This window comes from Abramis brama (genome assembly GCF_963993115.1).
Source record: "Abramis brama genome assembly, chromosome: 14".
Lineage (NCBI taxonomy): Eukaryota > Metazoa > Chordata > Actinopteri > Cypriniformes > Leuciscidae > Abramis > Abramis brama.
Genome location: NC_139976.1, coordinates 16,812,742 through 16,834,241, shown reverse-complemented (window position 1 = coordinate 16,834,241; position 21,500 = coordinate 16,812,742). Strand labels below are relative to the sequence as shown.

Below are 21,500 nucleotides of genomic sequence, written 5' to 3'. Positions count from 1 at the left end.
ATTGGGATTCATCACCATTTTGTTTCCTAACACAGAGCCCTCTGGTAAATTTGATTTAAAAAAAAAAAAAAAAAAAACCTTCCCCAACACCACCTTCAATGCACAGGTCAACCCAGTGAGTCCACAGTGATGCTAAAACAGCTGCAAACAACATCAGATACAAAAACAACATAGTAAATTACAATATGATGAGATGGTTCACCGCAAAATCAAAAAGATGTGATCTCCTTTAAGAAAGTTAAAGGGATCTAAAGTTGTTTGGCCCCTAGCAATTTTAAAACATCTTTTTTTGTGTTCCCCAAATGAAAGAAAGTCATACAGGCTTGGAACGTCATGAGTTTGGCAATTCTCAATGTAATGTAACATCTAGATCCGGTAAGGTTTGTAGAAAGGTCATTGGAATCCAATCTGATTCTCAATGGCCTTTTTGCTGAAAACTATTAGGTGCTGTTCCATTGTTCACCCCTGAAAGCTATGACCCGGTATTCAGCAGAGGGAGCCATGCTACGTCTGTCTGCTTCGCTTTGAAAAGAATGACTGTCAACCCCTGCTCTATGTACTCAGTTGCTTAGCAACGGCTGGTGCGTCTCTGAGAAGAGCCCACTTTTTCCTGTTTTCTGCATTTCCTCGCTCTTGTTTTCCGTACATTTAAACTGGAGTGGAGAATGAAGTATGTCCTGAAGGACAAAAATAAACAGTTGCCCAAAGGTTAGACTGTATTTTCAAGGGTTTTGGGAAGAACTTAAGCAAAATTGTAGACGTTCAATTCCAATGGCAAACAGCACCATTGATGCCTTGAAAAATTCAGAATGAATTTTTATCCTTTAATTTTATTATTATATATATATTAATTAGTGTAATAAAGGAGGTGGTGACGCATTTAACCTGGATGAGTGGTTTTAACTGCCTATTCATCAGGCGGGATTATACAGCATGTTAATGAGAACACTGTCCAGTCTTTCTTTTCTGTTTTGTTGCTGTGAGACAAACCAAAAGTCATGCGAATGTTAAAGGGGGGTGGGGTGGGGGTGGTGGTGAAACTATGTGTTGAAACGCACAATGCTAATAAGTCACCAAGCACTAAAAGAACAAGTACAAGAGAAATACAAAAGGAGGCCTGAGAGAGAGGAGAGAGAGAGAGAGAGAGAGAGAGAGAGAGAGAGAGAGAGAGAGAGAGAGAGAGAGAGAGAGAGAGAGAGAGAGAGAGAGAAACTAAAAGGCAGAAGGAAAAAGTCAGAGCATGAATTGGACCCTCTTGCAGTCTCTCTCATGTATGATTCATTATTACTCACATTTATTATGCTCTACCAGGGTAAGAGATAAAATGGCAAATATTGTGCACCTGACTCTCATTTGGATTCTCTGTGTTTTTACAAGCTGCTTCAGTGGTGAGATGTTTTATCTGCCTTGCTCAGTAATGGATATTATTCTTGCTAATTGTTTGCAATCATAGAGCATTACATTACGTGACTTGTGTTCGCTAGTTGTGGATGCGTCTAAAATGAACACAATTTGTTTTTGGAATATTTCATGCTTTCCACTAGAATATTATTGCCCAAAGGGGGCAAAAATTGACCGTGATGGTTTGCGCTGTTACTGGATGCCCATATTTACGGCAGCGTGGCTAGAAGCAAGAGGCATCTGTCAAAGTGACGAGAGAGGAGACCTTGCTACAGTGGACGGTGTGAATGTTCAGACCTTCATACAAAATTCATTTCAACTGTAAGATATCACAAGATTTGATATGGTTTTGCAGGCCTGATTTTTCCAACAGAAATATTTAAAAGGGAATCTATAGTACAGTATATATATATTATTTAGAGATTATAGTCTCAACCACAGAGCATTGCAACTTTTTTAATGGCTGATCCTGTATTTGCTTTTACTCTGTGTAAATTCCAGAGAAGCTCCAGTTGGGGTCTGGTTGAGAAATGGAATGGAACAAGGTCGGTTTGATGATTTAGATACTGAAGACAGTGAGATGAAGGAATGTACCACAATGGCTCTGGCCTCTGGACAATGGACTAATGAACAATGTGATAAGGGAAATTTCATTATCTGTGAGAAAAAGATATCAGGTAAGCAAGCTAATAAACTGTTTTAACCCACTGATACACATTACATTATCCAAATCATCGTCATAAAGACTGGGCCAATAATCATCTACACCTTCCCACAACAGTTTTGCACAATCAAAGCAACAGTAAAATTTTCATTAGAAAAAAAATTGGTAACACTTTTAAGGTCCAGTTCTCGCTATTAACTAGTTGCTTATTAGAATGCATATTATTAAGATATTGGCTGTTTATTTGGTACTTATAAAACACATATTAATGCATTATTCTGCATGACCATATTTTACATCCTTAATCTACCTAAACCTACCTAACTATTAATAAGCCGTAATTAGGAGTTTATTGAGGCAAAAGTCGTAGTTAATAGTTAGTTAGTGACCCTAATCTAAATTGTGATCAAAAAAGTGTTTTGCTCTTATCACTAAAAAACTGTGGTTTAGTGTATTTATAATTACTGAAAACAGCATGATATGGCTGAAGATAACAGATTATTTTTGGAAATAAAATACTTTTAGTATTACAGTATAGTTTGCTTTTAGTTTAAAGTCAGCATGAAACAGAAGTAGCGGTAACCTTTTTTGTGACGTATAGGCTAATTCACACTGCACAGACAAACGGCAACAAAAGCATTTGTTGGATCAGTGTGTTTCCCGTCGGCATCTGTTGTCGTTGGTTGGGGTTTGATTTCACCCAACCGAACATAAAATTCTAAATCCAACGGCCAACTTGTTTTTGTTCTTTGTCTGTGAGGTGTGAATTGGCCTTATATCAGAGTGAAATATTTTCTCAAACAAGAAGAAATGTAGGCTGGGACTTTATTTTTTCCATTGGGAATTGATTGGATCGTTGGATCATTGTGTTTGCTATTGATGTGATCTCATGTGAGTGAAAGGTTGTCCCGCATTGCACCAGTAAACCATCATTATTAGAAAAGAGATGAGATGAGATGTCATTGCAACAGGGAGGGGAAGTCATTTTGATTAAAGAGGACAAAAAAATAAATAATGATGTGCACGGATAAATCATTTATAATAACACTACAATATTCCATACAAAAACAAGAGTTGTCAATCTTGATTTCATGTGGATGACAAAGCACATGACAATATCAGCAGCATTTGTTTACAGAGTTATTTACAGCTCACATTCAGTTAATCAAAGCCATGCTGCAAAACCTTTGTCAGAACTCATAACTGACAGCATTGTCATCCATTTTCTCTTTAAAGTGTCTTTGCCATCGCTGGGGAGCTATGTGACAGGTGTGCCACTAATGTCAGGAATATACACAGTGTCCCAGATACAACTGCTACCCTCTCCACCAGACCCAGGACCACACATGGTTGAGGTAAAAAACAAAAAAACAAAAAAACAATTAGCTTATTAAATTGTTAATCAAGGACAGTTTAAGCCAATACATTATGAAGTCAACATTTTAATGCTAATAAAAAATAAGACTGTTAAAGTTAAAGGTGACTTTTTTTGCTCACCAAGGCTGCATTTATTTGACCAAAGATACAGTATAAATAGTAATATTGTTTAAAGTTTTTTTTCTTCTATTTTAATATATTTTAAAAATACAGTTAAAAAGCAGCATTTATTTGAAATCTTTTGGAACAGTATAAACAATTTTTTACTGTCATTTTGATCAATTTAATATAACCTTGCTGAATAAAAGTGATAATGGGTTTCTTAAAAAAGAACTTACCGCAAACTTTTTGACTTTAGTGTAAATGTACATCTGTTTTAAAGGGGCTAGAATTCAAAAACCCTTGTTATTAACGACATCTGTGGCCGTTAAGTGAACTGCAGAAAGCAACTTCTTTCTAACACTCGCACCATGAACACATAATGTACAAGAGACTGAACATGATTCAGTGCCCTGCAAAGTTCTTTTTCGTTCTTTGCTTAGAAATAAATGGTTGGAAATACCTTTGCAGCGATAAACTGTTAACAAATATCCAGACACCATCCATGCTGCTGATATTTAAATATGTGCTGTATGCTGCTTTGCCCTCAATAACAAAATAAACATACAACAATATTCACCAGCATCATGTGGACAGATGAGGTATTTAGAATTAGACTGTTATGATAATTCTAAAGTATATTTGAGACTATAGTTTGAATTAATCCCTTTTCTTTGCATGGCACATTGCCATTACAGTACAGAATAGCTCTTTTGGCATTAGCTGAACATTGTGTAAGCATTCGTTTCAAGGGTCTTAGGAGTGTGTGTAAACGTCACATCCTTTTGATTCTCCTAGCAAAAACGTCCCGAGTCCTTCACATAAAAATCAGTCTACAGGCTTTTATTGTCAATAGGAATAGGAAGTTTCATTACACGCTGTTCACACATTGGCAATAAAAATCGCTTAAAGGCACACTATGCAAGATTTGTACCTTAATATAACAACTTCAAAGTCATTTCGCCGCTGGCAAAACCAGAAATGCAGGTTTGAGAGGTGGCACCCCGCCGAATCACGACTTGCTTTATGGCACAACGTCACATACATCAACAATATATGAAGCAGTCTCTATGGAGGACACTAGCATGCATTTCAGACGTGAATCATGGCAGAGAAAATGAAGAAAGCGCGGTCGGAAGAGTCAAGGAAAAGAAAACGAGAAACGAATTTACGAAAGTAACGTTAAATACAAGTACTCCACAGCAACTCTAGGGGTCGCTGTTTGACAAAAACGGAAACTGCATAGTATGCCTTTAATACATGAAAATTCATATTTATAGTCCCTTTAATGTTTTAGGTCACGTAAAATGAATTTCCAAAACAACAACAACAACAACCCAAATGATCATTTTATGAACCACACACATTCATTTTAAAGGGTTAGTTCACCCAAAAATGAAAATTATGTCATTAATGACTCACCCTCATGTCACTCCAAACCCGTAAGACCTCCGTTTCTCTTCTGAAGACATCTTAAGATATTTTAGATTTATTCCGAGAGCTTTCTGTCCCTCCATTGTAAGTCAATGGACGTGTCACTGTTCACGTCCATAAAGGTAATAAAGACATCATCAAAGTAGTCCATGTGACATCAGTGGGTTATTTAGAATGTTTTGAAGCATCGAAAATACATTTTGGTCCAAAATGAACAAAAACTACGACTTTATTCAACATTGTATTCTCTTCCGGTCTGTTTTCCATCCGCGTTCACGAGTCCACATTGACGCTGCTGACGTAAGACGCTGCTGACGTGTTATCTGGTGCGTCAATGTGGACTCATTTTGGACCAAAATGTATTTTCGATGCTTCAAAACATTCTAAATAACCCACTGATGTCACATGGACTACTTTGATGATGTCTTTATTACCTTTATGGACGTGAACAGTGACACGTGTCACTAACCCTTTTTGGGTGAACTAACCCTTTAACATTTGGAAGTTAATACACACCTATTTTGAAATGAAAGGTCTGTGTGCACAGATTATGTTGTTCCCAGGTCTTTGGTTCACCCATGAGGGTCGAGTGCTATTTTTGGATTTGGTGATTCAGCCAAGTGATCAGCTGACCTTTGCTAGAGTGCAAATCTTACGACCGTACTGCAGCCCGAATCATCACCTAGTACCACCAGGTGAGCAAACTAAGCACTAATGAGCAACACATACTTTGTTACCAGTTTGTAAAATTATCAGTTCAAAGAGGTACATTTTATGAAACATCTTCTCTCCCAGGTTGTAGTTCTCTCATGAACCCTTTCAGCTGCTGTTCACCGATGCCCATGTGTAACACCACTGGTGGCTGTGTCAGTGGGCAGTACTGGTGTCACCTGCTGGAGATCTGTCTGCCCGTCACCAGCCCGTGCAGTCCTTACAACTCCTTTACCGGGGGACATGTATTCCCTCTGCCCCCCCGATACCCTGCGACGCCACCGTTCTTCCACTTGATAGCAGACATGTCACTGGCACTGCCAGCAAGCACTGACCTCACACACATCAGTGTAGGTGGCAATTCTTGAGTTGTTCATCATTTTAAAAATTATAATTTTTAAAAATTATTTTTAATAATAATTTAATGGTTCCGCAAAGAAAAATTTCCATTACACTGTACTGAACAGCTGGCCTAGCAACAAGACGAGCACTGCAACAATATTATAGTAATATTAGGCTGAAGTCCTTTGAGGTCATATTCACTATCGAACATGCTAGATTCTGTATGAAATTCCTGTTACCGGATACGCCATGAAGGGTTTCCCAAACGGTGGCTCATGAGTTGATAAAAAGCTAATAAAACATTAAATCAAATGTAAAATATAAAACAGGGGGTGCACAATTCATTGAAATACAACTGAAATTGCAAAATATTTAGTACAATTATCAAATCAAAGGCTTCAATTCAATTAAATTTGTTTATAGTCTCACTAAATAAGTATATAGTCTGTTGCGTATTTCAGAGTGAAGAGCAACACTGTGTTCATTTACATGCGAGTATCTCATGATCCGGTGATTTCAGCATCCTAATGCAGCGAACTCCACTTCTGCATATGCTGTGAGTTCCTAAATGACAAGTGTTAATCTACATCAGAGAACCGTGAACAATTTTAATCTTAGGGGGGTAGTAAATATTTTACTTCTAAGGGGTTTGGCTCAAGTTTCAATATTTTAGGAAATATCTGTCCGCTAAATGCCGCAGTTGACCAATCAGAATCAAGAATTACAGGGAACCGAAGTAATGCAAATATTGTGCAAAACAATTCATTGTAATTAATCAAAGATACCTATTTTGTTGTATTTGTGCAGGTTATAGTACAAGACAAACATATCACTGTCTATCCTGATGACATTCTGGCGTTGCAACACACTAGAAGAGCAGGTGAATTTCTACATTGTGCTGCCGGTACCAGCTTGGCCTGGCGCCAGAGTTACCTCTCCATGCATGGGCCTGAGTGGGGGGGCTGGTTAGAGGGGACTCTATCTGCCCAACTGGGACAGGGCCAATGGCTTGATGGACTGGTCTGTGACCTACGGGTGATTTATGAGGACACAATGCCGCACTATGGAGTTTCACCAATACCCAACACCTCACAGAGCAACAATCCAATCAAAGCAGAGAGTCCTGTCACAGGGTTGCAAGTTTTGCATCCAAAGCTTGACAAGGACAACCAAATGCATGTTGCAGTCCATATCCCAACTCTCATTGTCATCCAGATCAATTCAGGTGGAAATGCAACCAGCTCCTGGTCGGACCCTGTGTCTAAGAATGGAGTTCCTTTTGAATCCTCTTGCCCTGCTGAGATGCCTGAGATTGAAGGAGGATGTGTTAGGGCTACTCTTGACACGTGGTTCTCTCATGTGTATGTGGAGCTTTCTAGTCAAGGGGAACATACACTAAACATCATGGCTTCAAACAGCTTGAACTCCCAGACTCTGAGTTTGAGAGTTGTGTCTCATATTCCTGTCACTGGGCTGAGCATCCAGCCTCAGGGCTTCAGCAGAGTTCTAGTGGACATACCACAGGTAGCAATTTCTTATGCATGTCACTGTGAAAAGTTTGCCAGTAACCTTTTTAGAATTTGATGTGCTAATGGTATTTACATGATATTTGAAGAAAAAGTTTTTAGAATGTCATAACTAGACTTTAAATTATTTAGAGGGCTTACCCTTTCCTTTTCTTTCCCCCCCTTACAGTTGTTTACAGCTTCAGTAGTCACTGGCACATCAGTGAAGTATAATTGGGTTATTGATGACCTGGTTCAGTTTACACACATAGGAGAGTCTTACAGTGTGTTTTTAAAAAAACCAGCAGAATACACACTAAAGGTAAACATGTTAATATTACAGAAATATTAAACCCTTTTGTGAAACTGTGCCTAAAGCAACAATGATTTAGGTTTCAGATCCTTTAAGTAAGTGGTTCTTGACTAGTTTTGCTAGTTTAAAAAACAAAACAAAAACAAAGGATTCTTCAAATCAAAATGTTTTACAAAATGTGTTAATATTACAATTAACTGCATGCAGAACTGAAAAATGTGTAAACAAATGCAAAATTATTTGTCAAATTATCTACATTGACATTGGCTTGCCTTTATTGTTTGCCTATTTGGTAAATGTCTCTTGAATTACAAGGGGTTCATGCTTACTGCACTCCATTTTAGGTATTGTAATTGCACAATCCATATTTATCTTTGTTTCAAGTGGAAAAAGTTCTAATAGGATGCACAGCATTTGATGTCAACAACAAAAGTTGTGTGAAACGTTCTCCTCTCTTTTAAAAGTATATCAATCTTTATTATTATTATTGTTATTATTTTTATCCAATTTATGCATGATTATGTGGTTGCTTGCATTTTATTTGCATCCAGCAATGTTGTTTTGCTGCAGTCGATGACTGAAACTGTGACCCATTTTGAAGTCACGGCCCACCAATTGATAGTCATTGCTTTAGGTTTTGTTATGAATGAATTCATTTTTCTAATTTCTTCAAATTTTTACTGCTTTCTCTGCTCTAGGTAATGGCAAATAACCCTGTGAGCTCTCAGTTAATTGAGGTGAAGCTCACAGCCGATGTAATGACCCCGTTAGCTGACCTAGCAGTAATTTCCTTGCCAGAGGCCATTGCTGTAAACACCTCAACTGTCTACACAATTCAAGTTAAAGCTGACATCTCTATAGGCATTACAGTCAGGTTAATGCCTCTGAATTATAATTGAGTTAGAATTATGAAATTAAGTTTGACCTCTTCTGAATGTATAATGCTATTATGAAATGATTTATCTCTCCAGATGGGATTTTGGTGATAATACAGCATCTGTCAGTCACACAGTTTCTGCTCCTTTAGAGATGGATGACAGCTATCTTCACCTAAGTGCCAAACATGTCTATCTGCAAGACTCTATCAATCATACATTTTCTTTTCCAGGTACTGTAAATATTTTTAATTGAGCATTGTGCAAATGCACTTTTAAGTGGTTATGCCTTGGGGGAAAAATATTACATTCTAAATTTCAGGATATACAATTTTTCTTTTTAGGTGACTACACAATGAAAATAAAGGCTTACGACAAATATGACCAAATTGAAAAGGCTGTAACCGTTAAAATAAGGACTCCAATATCAAGACTGCTGGTGTTATCATCTCCTACTGTCTGTTTAGTCGACCACACCATCCTCTTTGAGGTCTCACTATGGCCCTCTTCATACGGAATACTTTATTTATGGAATTTTGCCGATGACTCTGATAAAGTGAAGCAATATTCCAGTAAAGTCAGGCATGTTTTTCAAAGGCCCGGTACATACAACGTCACCATCAGTGCCAACAACTCCTTGACAGTCTTGACTAACTATACAGAAGTGGAGGTAGTTGAGGCTGTCTCGGATCTCCAGTTAAATTACAATGGCTCCATTGAACTGAACTGCACCTTTGAAATCAGTGGCAGAGTGTCTGCAGGCACTCATCTAAAATGGACCTTTGAATTTGGAGATGGGTCGATACTAAAAGATCTCACTGGAAGCTCAGCCTCTCACATTTACAAGTCTCCTGGAAATTACACCGTTGAGGTTTCTGCTTATAATCATGCAAGTAAAGAACACCGGTTAGTCAATGTGGAAGTCTATCGTTTGCTAATTAGTAAAATTATCCCAACAGGCTGCATTTTGAGTCAAGAAGAGACTGGTTTTGAGGCGTTAGTCAAAGGCTTCGTTCCTTTTTTGACTTTTCACTGGGATTTTGGAGATGACACACCATTGTCTGTTGTTAAAGGAGCCACAACTATCACTCATACTTTTCTGACTTCAGGGACTTACACAGTTGGTGTAAATGCTCATAGCCTTGTGGATTCGGTCCATTATGAAACCAGCATATGTGTTGAGGCCCAAATAACAGATGTTACTCTGCATTCAGCCAAGAGTGCTGTAGCGGTGAGTGAGGAAATATGCTTTGATGTTTTTGTGCTTCCCAAAGTACCAAGTTATCTGTTTTGGTGGTATAGCAACATTTCTAGTGATATGGTTCCAGTCAAAGGCCAATCGCACCATTGCTTTGTTCTTCAAGAGGAGGGTTTGTATGAAATTTCAGTGCAGATACAAAACAAAGTCAGCAACAGAACAGCAAAAGCGACCATTTTAGTTCAAAGGCCTGTATCTAATCTATTAATAAAATATGAAGGCAACCATGATGCAATGACTGTGAATCAGTCCTATTACTTTTGGGCTGAGCTTCCTGGTAAAACAGCTTCTTTTCAGTGGAATTTTGGAGATGGCTACAAAAAAGAGGGCCAAAATCAGTCACACATTTTTGGTTTTCCTGGGCGGTTTCGTGTGACGGCCACCGCATCTAATGCGATAAGTTCATGTTTGGTGTCCATAGAGATTGAGGTGCAGGCACCTCTGTCATCCTTAATGGTTAATACCAATCAGCCAATTGTGGAGGCTGGAAAAGAGACACTGATAATAGCTCAGACTGATGTTCATGAAAATGTTGTGTTTTACTGGACTGTAGATTCTTCATCACCTCCAAAGCCTGGAAAGTCCACGTTTATGTATGTGTTTCCTAAAGCAGGGGTGTTTCTGATTAAAGTTGCTGCACAAAATCTTGTCAGTCGATTAGAAACCATAACGCACATTGAGGTTGTAGAGAGAATACATGGAGTTCGAATTCATTGTCAGGAACTGCGGTCTACAAGATATGTCCTGACAAATCAGACCATACTATTGACGGCATCAGTGACACGTGGTTCTAACTTGACATATGAGTGGACTGCAAACCAAAGTTGGATTAACAGAACTGCAAGTAATAGCAAACAGTTTCCACTTGTTGCAAACAGCCCTGGTGATATACACATCATCCTGGTGGTATCCAATGCTCTTGGATCAATAGATAGCGAACTTTCACTGAGAGCTGTAGAGCGAGTGTCTGGGTTGAGTATTTCATCACCAATGAATGCTGTAGCTAAAGGAAAGCCAGTGAGGATATCTGTGAGTGTAGCATCTGGAACGGACCTTCACTACTCATGGTTCTTAGACTCTGAGCACAGTCCTGTAATATCAGATGTGCCTTTTGTTTTGCATGTTTTTAAAGTTATCGGTTTGGTCAAGATCAGAGTATCAGTCTCGAATGTGTTCGGGTCTGATAATGCAACCAAGCAACTAATAATTCAGGAAGACATCTCTAAAGTGGATATTCAGATAAATGGACAATTCAGACCATTTTTTGTAACTTCAAATAGCCATCTGTTATTCCATGGCTCTGCAGGAACAGGAAATGTCCTGCACTGGGAATGGGTTTTAACGCTTCACAACAACACTGTTACTGTTCTTGCTGACAATCCAACCGTTAGCTATTCTTTTGCAGAAGTTGCAGATCACCGGATCTCACTTAACGCTTCAAACGACATTAGCTGGCAAAATGTTTCATACCCTCTTGTGGTTCAGGACGCCATCCAGGGACTTTTACTTACGGCAAGCAGTGATGTTGTTTGTGAGGACGACATGGTTATTTTCTCACCCTCTATCTCCCAAGGAAGTGAAGTTTCATTTTCTTTGGAGTTTGTTAATGCAAGTTATTCCGTGGATATTCGGCAGAATTTTACAACCTCTTCTCTTTCAGTTGGAAACCATCTGGTGAGAACAAAAGCAAAAAATAATGTCAGTTACCAAACTGCAACAGTGATTGTGAGAGTCGTGGAAAGAATTAAAGGTCTGCATTTGATCGGATGTTGCTCTGCTGTCCTAGAGGCATCCAAAAACATCAGTTTTCAAGCATCCAGTGACTCACGAGCCAATTACCACTGGACTTTCCTATTAAATGGAGTCCACTCCTCTCGGGAATTCGGGCAAACTGTTCACTTCACACCTTTTACTAATGGATCCCTGTCTGTTACAGTGAAAGCTGATAATGGCTTCTGCTCACAGTCCCTGACCAGTACAGCAACAATACAGAAGTATGTGAAGGAAGTGAAGATTTTTACCTCCCAAAATGGAGCTTTTATTGATTATCCAATCACTTTTGTAGCCATGACAGATGGAGGCAGCAACCTTAAATTCATCTGGGATTTCAGTGATGCCAGTGATGGAGCCTTGGTTACAGAATCCAATAGACAAGTCCACAAATTTAATGCTACTGGTGAGTTTGTGGTGAAATTAACAGCTTTCAACAACATAAGTGAGATCTCCACTCAAAAGTCAATTAAAGTACAAGAGCTGGAGTGTTCCCAGCCAGTAATCTACATTGTAAAAGAACAATATAAAATATTAAAATCCAGACAGAGTTTCTTTGAAGCACAAGTTGACTTTAACGGTTGCTTTACATACAAAGCATCATATTTCTGGGAGATCTTCAGGGGACAAGTTTGCTCAGGAATAGACAAGGTGCCCTTAGATGATTCAGTGGATGTTAAAACACCACTTCTTTCTCTGCCAAAGCACACTCTAAAAGTGGGAAACTACTGTCTGGCATTTACCGCTAGACTTCAGGGAACTCCTCTAAAGCAGAACAGGTCCATAAAGCTTACCGTGGTCCACAGTCAGCTGGTGCCCGTGATTGAAGGTGGTTCTCACAGGCTCTGGTCAACTCAATATGATCTGATACTGGATGCAATGGAGTCTTTTGATCCAGATTCAGAGGAGAATAATACTGAGTTGTTTCAGTTCCAGTGGAGTTACACTATAGAGGTACAGTAAATTACAAATGCAGTAAATTCTTCATTTACTGCTGGTGAACACTCGATTGATAATGTATTCTCTGCTTTCAGAACACAACATCATTGTCTTCAGCCGTTTCCACCCTTCATTATCAAATTCCAGGAAATGGTAGTATGCTGCTTCTTCCCAGAAGTGCACTTCTGCCAGACAGAGTGTACCACTTTACTCTCAACCTTTACAAAAGTGGTAGACAACCTGTCTCTATATCACAGTCGGTGAATGTTAACTTATTTTACTTCACATTGCTTTGAGCATTTCACTAGGAATATATTTGTCATCAATATTAATGTCATTAGTATATTAATTTGTCATCATTTACTCACCCACATGTCGTGCCAAACCAGCCATCACCAGCACTTTAGATCTTTTTTTTTTTTTTTTATCCACAGAGCTTCTGCTTTTAGACAAAAAAATAAATAAATGTTTTATTCTAGTAATTATCTTTTTATCAACACTTGAATGTGGGTAAGTTTTTTGCAACATTTTGAACAAAAAAGCAAATCACTCAGCCATCACTCTAATCACACCAACAAAACACGATGAAGTCTGCTGGCATCTGTCGGTGTGAATTGGCCTAAAAAGTACAAAAAATACATTAATTTTTCCATATTAATTGAGCGTTTAATCCTAGTCTTCTGAAGAGACAAGATTGCTTTATATGACAGACCGATTCAATTTAGGCTTTTATTCATGTAGCCTATACAAATTTATCAATCATAGAGCACATCAAATATGGTAAACACCAAATCTTTAAAGGAAGCCTGCTCGATTAATATGGATTAATTTTACAATGTCTTTTGAACTTTTTGATGCATCAACGTTTTAGTTGTGTGGACTTTTAGTGAATGGACAAAAATGATGAGAAAAACTATCTTTATTTGCATTTTGAAGATTAATGAAAGTCTTAATGGTGGAATGACATGAGGGTGAGTAAATGATAATAGAATTTTCATTTTTGTGTGATCTCTTTAAGCTATTCAAGGAGCTTTTTGGCCATTTAAAAAACAATATGTCACCCATTAATTAAAAATATGTCAACACAGAACAGAAAACTGTTTGTCAAATGTAATTTATTTTTATTCTTTTAAGGTTAAAGTGTACAATGCCGCGTTGCTGCCAGTGACTGTAAAGTGTGTCTCCTGTAATTCACTGTTGTCATTCCACATGAGTCACAGGCGCCATGTTGCCTTGACTGGCCATTGTTCTTCATGTGAAGACACTGTACAGGTATTCAATTCCCAAAGTACCATAGAATAACTTCATATGCCTTCACAAGTCTTAAACACAACTTAGTAATGTTTTAAAACACTTTAACTACAGTACAGGTGGACTGCAGAGAATCAGAGAGGTGAAGCTTTAACACTGAATGAGGTCACTACCTCGAAAGGATGTCTCTGGAGAGAAATAGTCATTAAACCAGGGGTGCTAATGGAAGGCCAAGAATACACCTTTACTGTCAATGTGTCTGAGCCAGCCTCTGGGCTTTGGGGGTCGGCAAGCATCACCTTAGTCCCCAACCATCCTCCCTACGGGGGTATTTGCACTCTATCACCAGATGACTCGCTTCATTTCCTGGAAACTATGGTCTCTTACAGTTGCTCAGGTAGTGTCATTTCTCTTTTGCTCTTATTTCTCACCCAAGTAATGGCTCTGCGGATTGACAAATTCTTTGCTATTTTATTCTCAATGGCAGGGTGGATGGCTGAGGACGGTGACTCAGCTCAGCTGATATTTTCACTGCAGGTGTCACAGTGTGAAGATTTTGGACCATTATGTCCCTTGATTACCCTTTACAGAGGCACTCAGAGTACGTTCAGCTCCCTGGTGCCACTGGGTAGTCCGAATACAGTGGAAAACATATCTGTTGTTCACATGCTGGTGCTGGTAGAGGACAGTATGGGGGCTTCAGTTATTGCAGCGAGGAAGTTAGTCAGACATTGGCTATTTATATTCAGATAAAATTTGACAACACATCTCAGCACCAAAATAATACTGGATATCTTCTGCAGGAACCTGACAGTACTGCTGTGTGACCACTGCACAACGGAGTGGTTGAGGAATAAGAGTCAAACAGAGTTTTGGGCCTTGCTTCAACAAGGAAACCCTCAGGACATTATCCAATATTCTATTGCCCTGACCAGCCAACTCAACCAGGTAACTGAGATGGCCCTGCCAAACCAACTGTCTGCATGTTTAGTAATTAAAAACCAGATGGATAAAATGGATAAATCATGCACACTTACAGTACATGGAATGATGATCAGTAGCATAATAAAAAGTTTACACAGGGTGGGTCACCAACATGTTAAAGTCGACCTGAAATCAAAATTGACCCTATTTACTTTGTTAGCGCATATTACTAGTCTTGTGGTGAACAATTAATCCATGCAAGTTAATACACAGAAAAAAATAGTTTGCCCTGAATGGCGTTCCTTCTTTAATGATGTCAGTTTGACGACTTGAGTTGAAAACGCTTAACCACTCCCCTCAAACCATTAGTCTGCTATGAGCGAGAGATGGAGAGGAGGAGTGCTAAATTAAAACCCTGCCCTCTATTCAATATTCCGTTTCACTAGGAAATACGTCACAACACTAGAGAAAAGTCGTTTTCAACTTCCGGTTCACATGGACTTTAAGAGTACTCAGTTTATCTTGTTAATTCACCTTTTATTGGTTTTTTTGCTCTCGTGGAAAAAAAATTATTATGACTGGCCGCAGATGGTACATTTGTTGTGTGCCATTCGTCACATAACTATCAACTTTTAAATTCCAAATTAGTTATTAATGAATTGATGCTGTTATTTGTGGTAGCAAAGCTGATGCATAAATTGAACTTTACAGAGAGTCAAACAGATACAAATTGAAATGTAACGTGTCACAATGTCTCAGTTACTGATAATATTAGCTTTGTGTGTTGTTGCATCCACACCACTAGATGTCAGTCCAACACAACTGCCATAAAAATGACTGAGTGCACCTTCAGTTTCTGTGATGGTGTGTTAGGCTATTAGACATGAGTTTTTAAATCAAAATCATCCACTTCCACAGCTAGCATCCGTAAGTGCTCAAGAGTTGGAGGACAAGATTCAGATCCGTGGAAATGTGATTCAGGCTCTGGCGTCTCTGCCGGTCTCCTCATTACAGGATGCGGCTCTGATCAGCTCAGCTTTGGCCCAGTCTACAGTAAGGCTTTCAACTATTAAAGCTTATGGAACGTATAGCATTAATCATAGCTTGACACAAAGCATGTCAGCAACTTTTTGTAGGTCCAACACCGTGACACATGTGGCAAAGGCTCATCACTGAATTGCCTGCTGTGCGTAATGAGGAGTGCTGGGAATACAGAAAGTATTCATGCTGTCTAAGAACAAAGCCTTGTCACAGGTGATGTTACAAATGCAAATGATTTACTAGAAAATGTGCTTTCCTGTCTGCAGGTGTTTCCCTCCGAATGGCAGTGCAACGGCTGTCATGCAAAGGTTCTGAAGGTCACGGGGAAGATGATCAAAGTGATAAGAGAACAAACAGGACAGGGTGACATCAACCCCACAGACACCGGCAGGAACATTCTGGCTGTTTTAAGTAAAGCAGAATTTATATTCAGCGTGATAATTGAGGTTCACTCTGAAGTTGTAAATGAACCTTGGCTTAACCATTCTTACATTTTCCCTGCAGGCAGCACACTGACTGCTGATCAGAGGCAGAGGAGCAATTCAGGCCTCAAGCATGTGGATACATCAGAGACAGCTGTATCAGCACTGGAGCAGATTTTAGAGCTCATGCGCTCATTAATGTTGTCGCGGATGAGTGGGGAAGAAGCTCTTTCCCTCGCCGTTCCAAAGATCAGTGTGGTGGGCGTACGGGGTGATCCTACTAAAGACCTTCTGTGCACAGATCCTCTAAGCCACTGCCAGTTTCACATCCCATCAGCACTGAGCTCTCAACTGAAGGAGGAAAAGCAAGAGGTCCTGCAAATCCTTCTGCAAATGGAGGGGGAAGAAAACCCATTCATTCCAGCTGCAGAACCTCCTATTACGACCACGCTTGCAGCCATGGAGTTCGCTACGCCACAGGGGAATCCCATTTTGATCGCCAACCTGACACTAGACACTGCGATACAATTTACTTTACACAAAAAAGTAAAAGAGACAGAAGATGAGAGGTTACTATGGAAAAATTTTACTCTGCCGCCCAAGGGAAGTGTAAATTTCACAGTCAAAGCAATGGACACAGATCCTCAGACTGGACTCTATGTTGCCCTAAACTTCAGTCTCATCCCAGGTAGTGTACGCCAGCCAATGCATCTTATAAGACTTCAATATAATATAATATAATATAATATAATATAATATAATATAATATAATATAATATAATATAATATAATATAATATAATATAATATAATATAATATAATATAATATAATATAATATAATATAATATAAGGATGCATTAAAATCATCAAAAGTCTGAGACTTAAAAAAAAAGGAAATAATACTTAATACTTTTATTCAGCAAGGATGCATTGAATTGATAGAAACTGACAGTAAGTACATTTATAATGCTACAAAGGATTTTTATTTCTAATTAATACTGTTCTTTTGAACATTCTATTCATCAAAGTATTCTGAAAAATCATGGTTTACAACAAAATATTGAGCAGCAGCACAACTGGTTTCAACATTGATAATAATAGATTTTAGCACCAAAACAGAATATTAAAACGATTTCTAGAGGATCATGCTTTTTACTATAATTTTGATCAAGGAAATGCAGCCTTAGTGGGTATAAGAGACTTCTTTCAAAAACAAAAGTTTTTGAACTGTAGTGTACATTATATTGTATTGTCTTTAATTGAATTTATTTTATGAAATTAATGTAATGGCTAGGGTCTCAGTGTTAGCAAATGAGGAAGAAAAATAACCTCAAGTAAAATGCAAAAGAGGTATATAATATGTTTGCAATATAAAAATGTTTTAGCAGTATAGAATATAGTAAGCCTGTGCTTTGTATTGTCGAGCAGGAGATGGTGAGAAAGTCTCTGGACTAGTATGGATCTATGTAGACGACCAACCACTTCATCCACTGTCTGAACAAACTCATTCCCAAGAGCTCACCCTCTCTCTCTCAACTGAAACCCCATCACTGGAGCACACCATCTTCCTTACACCACTGTAAGTTCTTCCTGTTCCTTAAGTTGTTTTTTTCATTGAAAATAGGGAATAGGATTATTGTGTTAGTGTGAACGAAAGTAAATGTGTCTGTAAATTTTACAGCTTGAATGGCTCTGCTAAAGACCTGTTTGTGAGGTTGAACAGTAGCACCAGCAGTGTGGACGTGTCCGTCTCAGTGTGTGTGTTCAGCATGCTGTGCCGGTTCTTCAGTGTTGATGAGAAGCGCTGGAGCAGTGATGGCTTGAGTCCTCTGAACGGCAGCAGCCCCCACACTGCTCACTGCCTCACCCATCACCTCACGATGTTTGGAGCCAGCCTCTTCATCCACCCCGAGGCACTTTTACTGCTGCCACCTGTATGCCATTTCTATTTAAAGATAAAACGTCATTTCACCATTAAGCGTGGGGTCAGTAAGATAAAAAAAAGAAAAAAAAGAAGAAGAAATTATTACTTTTATTCAGCAAGGATACATTCAATAAATCAAAACTTTATTTTGATGGTCCCTTTTGAACATTCCGTTGACTATAAGTAACTTTGCAACCAAATTTCAACTAACTCTCATTAGAGTACTGGTAGACTGTCTGCTTAATATCTGATAACTCTTTATTGTGATTTCTATTTTATCAAAGATTCTGGAAAACATTAATGTATCACGGTTTCCACAGCACAACTGTTTTCAACATTGATAATAATAAGAAATGTTATAAAAATCATATTTTTTTATCATATTATTTTATTGTCTTTGATCAAATAAATGCAGACTGCTTTCAAAAACATAAGAAAATCTTACAGACTCCAAACTTTTTAACCGCAGTCCATATTATATAGTTATTTTAAATGAATTTGTTTACTGAAATTATTGTAATTGTCAGTGGGTGTCAGTGTTAGCAATAGAAGTGTGCCGAAAAATAGCCTTAAGCAAAACACTAAAAAGTAAATTTTACAGTATATTAAAATAAAAAAATAAAAAGTTATTTTAAATTGTAATAATGTTTCACAATTTTGTTTTTACTGTATTTTTCATCAAATAAATGCAGCCTTTCAAAAACATTAAATAGTCTTACCGACCCCAAACTTTTAAAGAATTATTAATTTATGTAAAAACTGTAACATAACACATCAGTGATGAACATTATTGGTGTCACCAGTCAGAAGAGCCGGTGAGAAACATTGTGGCGGGAATAGTTTGTGGAGTCTTGCTGTTAATTCATCTACTGGTTGGTCTTATCGCTCACAAACTGGATCACCTGGAAAGTCTGCGTCTGTGCTGGGTTCCTCTGTGTGGTCAGAAAGGTCGCTACCAGTACCGGGTTCTTGTCAAAACAGGCTGGAAAAGAGGGTCTGGTCAGTAGAACCTTTAATTTACTTGTCTTATTGACCTAATGAAAGTCATCAAACAAGATTTTACTAAGTTATAAAATATCTGAATTCATCAGGTACCACTGCACATGTTGGCATTAGCCTGTATGGTCTGAATAAAAGTGGCTCACGTCACCTTCAAAGTGAAGGAGCTTTCCAGAGGAACAGCCTGGATGACTTCCAAATTGAAACGGATGCCAATCTCGGAGAGATCTGGAAAATACGCATCTGGCATGACAACACAGGTCAGTGGTTGTGAACAGCTTCTTTCTTTCTTCTTAAAATCCTCACAAACAACTGCTGTGTTTTCCAGGTCTAGACCCATCCTGGTACTTACAACATGTGATAGTCTGGGACATACAGACAGACAACATGTTCTTCTTCCTGGTAGAAGACTGGCTATCTGTGGAGAATGAGAAGAACTCTGGAAGGGTGGAGAAAGTTGTTTTAGCATCTTGTAAGTATACACATGCAGCACAGCATATTTCATATTTGCATTTCATAACCTTCGATCTTTTTAGGTCCTCAGGAGCTGCAGGAGTTTAGGAGGATCCTACATTCCCAGTTACTTTTTGGCTTTCGAGAGCACCATCTGTGGATTTCATTATGGGAACGGCCGGCCCACAGCCGCTTTAGCCGAGCCCAGAGGGTCACCTGCTGCGCCCTCTTATTACATCTCTATCTGGCAGCTGGGGCAGTGTGGTATGGAGCAGTGGGCAGAAAGGGCAGCAGGTAATAGACTTGACCTTCAAAGGGCATGGATAACAGATTGAGCTTGTATAGCTTACACTGTAGGTGTAGGTATTACATCTTGTAAAACAAAGCTATTTCTGTTTTTCTCTAAGCTACAGTCTTTGTTATTGATTAATGTCAAAGGAGAATAATATTCATCACTAAACTCAGACAAATGAATACATTTTCTCTCATTCCTCTCAAAACAAATGGGTTATTCGCATTTGTTACTGTTACGACTGCAGCGTTCCAGTTTCTACCCAGATGGTGATGAATGGAGAGACCATTCTGGTTGGAATGACAGTTGCAGCTTTGACCTTCCCCCTCCAAACCGTACTCAGATTTCTGTTCCAAAAAACCCAGAGCAAGGTATATATGCCAGTCTACATAATCCCTTGTGAAATCATACTGTTCTGACTTTTAATCTACACTACCACGCAAAAGATTTTTGAAATATCTTTTGAAATAAGTGCTCACCAAGGACTTGAGACCAAGGACCAAGTGCATTTATGTGTTCAAAAATGTAGTAAAAACAGTAATATTGTGAAATAATATTACAGTTTATTAACAGTTTTCTATTTGAATATATTTTAAAAATGTAATTCATTCCTGTGATGGCAAAGCTGAATTTTCTAATTCTGATGGCAGAAAGAAATCATTCTGATTTGGTGCTCAAGAAACATTTATTATCATTAGCGCAGTTAAAAGCTGTTGTGCTGCTGGAAACCATGATACGTATTTGTTTTCATATATGAATAGAAATCAGTTTTGATCAATTCAGTGCATCCTTGCAGAATGAAAGTATTAATTTCTTTTAAAAAGAAATGTCTTACTGACCTCAAACTTTTGAACTGTATACATTTGTGATAATTCTCACTCATTGTGAAATTGGTGATGGATTGTGTTGTAGGTGACATTAGATGTATCTCTGCCTCCCTCTCCTGTGTGTCATACCGTGGAGATGGATGTTTTCCTCAGTCACCCAGATCTCTCCTGCTCATCTTTTCTGTCATTGCCAACAGGCCCTGACTCTTCCATATATGATGGACCGTCTCCTTTCACTGTGAGAGAAAGTCAATCCCCATGATTAAAAGATATCATAGAGTCATCAAGCTAATTTCCTAAATGAATTAATTTGCAGCATATTCTCTTTGTATCTCCTTGTTTTTTTCCCTTTAAGAACTCACTGCAGAACAAGAAACTAGATTCAGAGTTTTGGAATACTCCCGATCCTGGGAATGACCGGTACCAAGTCTATTCTACATGCAGTATTACATTCCTTTAAAAAGTTAACATAAACATACAGTGTTATTTTAAACATTTCACAGAGTGGATCAGTGGACATCATGTGACAGTATCTTTGGCCTGCCTGAACTGACAGGAACTACTCACCTTTTTAAGAGAAAAAAAGCCTTTCTGCATCTACATTTGTCGACTCCAACATCTGACCACGACATTTTAGAACCAACCAAGTCTTCAGGTTTAAAGAAACAACATCACTCT

General features: G+C 38.5%; 1 protein-coding gene across 1 annotated transcript in view; it reads left to right on the top strand.

Moving 5' to 3' along the window:
* Positions 1 to 1,324: 1,324 nt before the first annotated feature.
* Positions 1,325 to 21,500, top strand: part of pkd1b (polycystic kidney disease 1b) — a gene marked incomplete at its 5' end in the record, with an annotated part of 30,605 nt that continues 10,429 nt past the window's right edge. The window contains 29 exons of the mRNA XM_084135143.1: positions 1,325 to 1,388; positions 1,545 to 1,722; positions 1,903 to 2,078; positions 3,302 to 3,420; positions 5,523 to 5,670; positions 5,771 to 6,036; positions 6,836 to 7,552; positions 7,724 to 7,855; positions 8,545 to 8,720; positions 8,818 to 8,954; positions 9,066 to 12,703; positions 12,784 to 12,948; positions 13,823 to 13,960; positions 14,054 to 14,336; positions 14,427 to 14,658; positions 14,743 to 14,887; positions 15,782 to 15,916; positions 16,171 to 16,315; positions 16,409 to 17,014; positions 17,756 to 17,906; positions 18,009 to 18,261; positions 19,055 to 19,250; positions 19,343 to 19,510; positions 19,579 to 19,722; positions 19,787 to 19,997; positions 20,243 to 20,366; positions 20,908 to 21,060; positions 21,178 to 21,242; positions 21,326 to 21,477. Coding sequence (XP_083991269.1) covers positions 1,325 to 1,388; positions 1,545 to 1,722; positions 1,903 to 2,078; positions 3,302 to 3,420; positions 5,523 to 5,670; positions 5,771 to 6,036; positions 6,836 to 7,552; positions 7,724 to 7,855; positions 8,545 to 8,720; positions 8,818 to 8,954; positions 9,066 to 12,703; positions 12,784 to 12,948; positions 13,823 to 13,960; positions 14,054 to 14,336; positions 14,427 to 14,658; positions 14,743 to 14,887; positions 15,782 to 15,916; positions 16,171 to 16,315; positions 16,409 to 17,014; positions 17,756 to 17,906; positions 18,009 to 18,261; positions 19,055 to 19,250; positions 19,343 to 19,510; positions 19,579 to 19,722; positions 19,787 to 19,997; positions 20,243 to 20,366; positions 20,908 to 21,060; positions 21,178 to 21,242; positions 21,326 to 21,477 — 9,217 coding nt within the window. The remainder of the gene's footprint in view (positions 1,389 to 1,544; positions 1,723 to 1,902; positions 2,079 to 3,301; positions 3,421 to 5,522; positions 5,671 to 5,770; positions 6,037 to 6,835; positions 7,553 to 7,723; positions 7,856 to 8,544; positions 8,721 to 8,817; positions 8,955 to 9,065; positions 12,704 to 12,783; positions 12,949 to 13,822; positions 13,961 to 14,053; positions 14,337 to 14,426; positions 14,659 to 14,742; positions 14,888 to 15,781; positions 15,917 to 16,170; positions 16,316 to 16,408; positions 17,015 to 17,755; positions 17,907 to 18,008; positions 18,262 to 19,054; positions 19,251 to 19,342; positions 19,511 to 19,578; positions 19,723 to 19,786; positions 19,998 to 20,242; positions 20,367 to 20,907; positions 21,061 to 21,177; positions 21,243 to 21,325; positions 21,478 to 21,500) is intronic.